This window comes from Pinus tabuliformis, chromosome X, assembly GCF_031772625.1.
Source record: "Pinus tabuliformis cultivar Carrire ecotype Pingquan chromosome X, CPIR1, whole genome shotgun sequence".
Lineage (NCBI taxonomy): Eukaryota > Viridiplantae > Streptophyta > Pinopsida > Pinales > Pinaceae > Pinus > Pinus tabuliformis.
This window is the reverse complement of record NC_142308.1, coordinates 264533137-264538862: the sequence shown is the minus strand read 5'-3', so window position 1 is coordinate 264538862 and position 5726 is coordinate 264533137. Positions and strand designations below refer to the sequence as shown.

Genomic DNA, 5726 nt, shown 5'->3' with positions numbered 1-5726 from the left:
AAAACATTAAATAATTCAACTACAATCTATCTCACATTATCAATATTGAAAATATCTCACATTATCAATATTGAAAATATAATAATAAATTAATATATTTTAGATAATATATAATCTTAATTTTATATATAAAATAAAATATTACCCAACCATATATATTTTAACTAATATAGATGACCATTACAAATTAAATAATATTACAAAAGTTACAAATAATATTAATATAATGCTATCATAATGTGTGTCATAGGATTATAATAATAATATCACATCCAATCAAAGGCTGGGCAACTTTGTAGCGTCCACTATAATTCTTGTATATTCGTTTTCAATAAATAGAAAGCTTGGATAGCAAAACTAAATATCTCCTAAGTGCGACTCGTGAACATTATCTATTTGACTCGTGAACACTATTTACATTAACATTATTTATTTTCAAATCGGGAATATATATGGCATTAATATTAATATTAATATTAATAATTGGTTTGTCATCCATGAAATTAAATATATCAATTTGAAAAATCAAATCCTATTCATAATATTAATGAAACCATACAATGAAAAATCAAATTCTATTCATAACATTAATGAAACCATACAGTGAGGTATTTCTTTGTGCTAAACATATAAACATAAGTTGCTAGCCCTTTGACCTAGGACTTTGATTTTGCTAGTAGTGCATATCTATTTAAATCTCAATGTTATCATTGAGTAGAATATGATTTGGAGCAATACATGTTAATGTTATGACATTATCAGCTTTTTTATTGAGTTTTTTTTGGGGATATTTTTATTATCATGGATTATGATATTAATATTATAAATTATTTTATATGGCATCAAATTTAGTTTTTTTTAGGTATTTTATTATCATAAATTATGATATTAATGTTATAAATTATTTTATATATGGTATTATTTTTTTTTCAACATATTCAATTTATGGAAAATAGTTTGTTGGGATATTTTTATCAACATTACTTAAGCATTGAAAAGTATAGTTTAACAAGTAATACTTGAATATTGGAAAATCTAGTGATTGGTAGTCATTCTTTGATTTCTACTTTTCACTAACCCCTATAAAGTTTCCTCATCTTTTGACTTACCCTTAGAAAATTTTCTCAATTTTTCTTTATTTTCTTTTTTCTCATCCTTTGGCTGACCCCTAGAAAGATTTCTCATCTTTTTTTTTATTTATGACCGCATATGGTCAACCTCATCTATGGTTTCCATAAAAATAAATAAATAAATAATTGTAACATATATTCCCATCACTTTTTTAGTTGTAGATTCGGCTCACCAGGGTACTTAAGGGAAGGGGAATACTTAATGGAGTAGTTGTCTATGGAAGCGGAGGAATTGCCCCGACAATCAAAAGTGGCCCCCAAAAAATTTCAAAAAATCTTGTAGAGGAAGTGTTTGAATCATGTTCTTGATGGTGGAAATGGATTCAACGCCATCAAAAACTTCAATGACCTAAAATTATGAATTTTAATAACTTTTACTTGGATTTACAAAAATCCTAGTGGGATTTTTTCAAAATATAACCGGAATTTCCATAACTTTTAAGGCAAAAAAAGCATAATTGTTAGACTACTACATACTTAATAAAGGAGGAAGAACCTCTATTATACTCACACTAACACTAGTATAATAACATGTTATTTGTGTAAATAATATGTTGATTTTTTAATAATAATTATAATAATTTATTTATATGTTGAATTTTTATTAATAATTATAATAATCTATTTTTAAGTCACGACTAAGCTAGAAGCCAAGATGGTCTATGAGACTTTCTTGTTTGTCAAGAAACCCTTATGATTTTGAACTTGTGATTTCTTAAGCAGATACATATGCTCATAATCATTAGGTCCACTAAAACTATACCTTAACAAACTCGAAATATAAAATGAATATGTCAATCTTAAACACTATCTTTTAAATGAGAAAACTATCCAATAATTTTTTTTAAATATATATTCCCAATTAAAAAACATACAACACCCCTATTATTAATAAATAATTATTATTAAAAATATAAATTTACATAATTATTTCTAATATTATGTACATAAATGTGTAATAATATGCGAGATTCAACCTTTCAAGTCAATACTCGAAAGAGACAAGCAACTTCAAAATTATAATAAAAAAGAGTATTGGAATTATAATTTTTGTGTGCAAGAATGTGCAATGTTCAACATTTCCAGTACATGTTCTCAGAAGAAACTTCACAATTATAATAAAAAAGAATATTGGGATTTAGATTTTTAAAATGAAATTTGTTAGCCATCGTGAGAGATATAGAAAATTTCGAAAATAAAAATTAATTATGGGGTAGGTTTAATATTTTATGTTTTTTTCAGGACAGAAAAAGCATAATTGTATTTATATAAGAAATATAAAAGAGTCAAAATGTACATTCATCCGAAACATAGAAATATGTCTCATGGATCTGAAATGCAAGATCTAAAACTGCAGATAAGCAGAGCCATATTTTAAAAAGAAACAAGATCAGGCCTATGTAAATCGCTGAGATTAATATTTTATGTTTTGTTATTTCCAGAAGTCTAAATAAACATTATAAATTTATTTCAATCTTAATTAAACATTATAAATTTATTTCAATCTCAATTTTTTAAATTTAATATATTTAAGAAATTAGAAAATAATTTTATTAATGTTTAAAAATAAAATATATTTTTAATAACAAAATATATTTTTAGTAGTAAAATTTATGTCAATGCATGTGAAAAAATCTATTTTAAATAAATTTAATTATTAATATTAAAATCTATATATATAATAAAAATTATATCAATGAATGTGGAAAAAAACTATTTTAAATTTTTAATCATTTAGATAATGATTCTTCAACCATATTTATTTTTATAAATGGTAATATTCAAACAATGATATCATAAATCTACTCTAAAAAGTCTCATTTATAGACCACTATCAATAATAACATGTTCACATATAAAAATGATAAAGTTTCATTGGTAAACAACTCTCAATAATAACATGTACAAATACAAAAATGATATTGATTATTATCAAAATTTCAAATAACAAAATTAGCTAGAAACTCCAAAAGAGTCTCACTGCCCAAAATAACATATACAAATACAAAAATGATATTGATTATCATCAAAGTTACACACAACAGTAATATTTTCATCAAAGGGGAGCTTTCTAGGCTGGATATGTATCACTTTTATTACTCCTCATACATCAATTTCCAATAAATTCAAGGTTGGCCCCAAGAGTGCGACCTGGTAACAACATACAGGCCTTACATACATACAAACACCCCACGTGAACAGGCTCAACCTAATCATGAAACCCGCTGCAATCAATCACACTTTGATTTTTAATTTCACAATTTCTATATGGGGTCAAGTTGGGTGGCTGGACAGCGAAATCCAGATCTTGGGTTCTGGAATTCAATGTAGAAACTTGTCTGTTTCACTGCCAGCCCCGCTGCCCTTGCCTGCCAGCCATTGCAGAGTCTTCCCGGCAATCGAGAACCATTTTTGCTCATCCCCTGCGTTAGAGCTAGTAACGGGAAGCAGAGTATTGTTGTTTCGGGTGCTGCGAGATTGAAATCTGGTGATGCCAGTGATCTCAGACATGGATCTCTTTTTGTCGATTTCAGCAGATGACGGTGAATTCTCAGTTGTTGATCTGCTGCTCTTTGTTTCTGCGAAGCCCATGCGCCCGCTCTCGGTTGTGATCATTTGGGAGCTCAGGAACAAGAGATCCGAAGGCTTCCTGTCGCTCCAGCGATGCTGCGACATGACATCCGACACGACAATACGATGAGCAAACCGACGCGCAAATTGCAGCTTCTGCGACTCCTCGTCGGCCTCTGTGAGCAAAAGCCCGTCCTTTCTCCCGCTGCCGAAACACCCAATGGATCCCGCCGCTTCCGACAGCCGAGCGCTCGCGTACTGTTGTCTGTTTTCCGCTCTCAATCCCGAGGACTCAGACTCTGCTCCTGCCCCCGTTGCCGCCGCCGCCGCCCCCACCCCGTCGTCTTCTCTCTGCACGAACACTTGCAGCAGCTGAGGCGCCCTGTCCTCGATTCCTCCCTTGGCCGCTTCGACATTTTCGTCATGTCGATAGACCAGAAGCACGTCCTGGGGTTCGACCTTGTGACGACACAAGGGGCAAGTGGAGTGAGATTCAAGCCAAGTATCCACGCAGTCCACATGAAACGCATGGCGGCACTTGGGCAGCAATCGCAGGACCTCGGAACCTTCGAATCTGCTCAGACAAACCGCGCACTCTAGCCCCTCTTTCAACCCCTGCAGCGAAGCGAATTTGAAGACCGGAAGCGCGTCGATGACCGAACGCTCAACGCCGGAATCCTTTCTGGACAAATTGCCTGACGAAAAACCCGGCCGCGCTCGGTTGGCGCTCCCATGGCCGCCGCCGCTCCGCTCATTTCTGCTCGCCACGATTTTGCAGTGCTTGGCATATAAAAGCAGAAGAAACGTCAAGGTAAACATGGTCGTTAAAACGACGATTGTTACCGCTATGCTGGAATGAAACGACATGGCTAAGGCCGGGCCAGGGCCGCCATCGCCCGGGTCATCGGACCCGACGGGACCGTTCGGCTGCGCGGATCCCTCACACAAAATCCATACCAAAAATACGAATAAATACGCATGAATCTTCGCCGTCTCCATGACTGCATCTCACTCCCAATCCTTCAATTGAAACATTTTTCTGGAGCCCTGCACAAATTCAGAGAACAGAAATACAGAAAAATCCCAGATCAAAACCACAGATTTCCGCCGTGCACAGAGGAATTTGGGATTATTATCGTCTGGGCTCGGTTATCTTTCTCCCACATTTATCCCGTACGCCAACCACCCATCGAAATCTGATCTCGTCACACACGGGTATTGCTTGGTTAGCGATGCGGATTGCAAACTTGTAAAGAGATTGGTGGCGACGACTTTTCACAGTTGGGCCAGAACGACACCGACGCTCGGTGTATGTGCAGGGAAACACCAATTCTTTGGTTATAAAATTCATCTTATAGTTTATAATCCGTGTCTGCTGGCTTGTCTGGTTGAATTAAAGAGCCTCGCTGTTCTGCTAACTTTGTCGGTTAAACACTACGCCCATTGACTTCCTTGAGTCTGTAAAAATTCCTTTAGACTTGGTTTGTACGATTGGTTTGTGGGAGGGAGTGGGGGGTTGAGTTACCATAACCATTAAAGTTAGGTTCTAGTTCCTTGTAATTAGTGATGGGAGGGCACATTCTAGTTCACCCTAATTAACGGTATTTGTTTTTTTTAAGTATTTTTTTTGGTTGTATTTTTTTGGATTACATTTGGGTTTATTTCTGTCTAGAAGTGTGGTCAATATTTTTTTTGGGAGAAAATATCTTATTTTCTAACTCATGATCACTTAGAAATTTATGACTATTTAGAAGTTTACAGTAAAGAGGTTAGCTAAAAGTCTCTAACTTGAAGTAGGTAGGTACAGTGTGAAAGAGGTCTTTAACTTGAAGGAGGTAGGTTACCTTAGTTTGAAAGAGGTGGGTGAGAGACTTTTTAACTTGAAAGAGGTGTGTTATTCATTGAGGTTATTAAAGAATTTTAATATAAATAGTTATAGGTGTTGCTCAAGTTAGGTTGACTGGACCTTTACAAATAGGTTAGTTTGGAGGAACATGTCACTGTACCCGTTGAACTTAAGAAAGA

General features: G+C 34.2%; 1 protein-coding gene across 1 annotated transcript; it reads right to left on the bottom strand.

Annotated features, from left to right (window-relative positions):
- Nucleotides 1–3025: 3025 nt before the first annotated feature.
- LOC149139398 (RING-H2 finger protein ATL43-like) lies at nt 3026–4950 on the bottom strand. Its single transcript, XM_089447355.1, has one exon. It carries the CDS (start codon nt 4698–4700, stop codon nt 3453–3455), a length of 1248 nt encoding a protein of 415 aa, XP_089303481.1. The 5' UTR covers nt 4701–4950; the 3' UTR covers nt 3026–3452.
- Nucleotides 4951–5726: the final 776 nt, after the last annotated feature.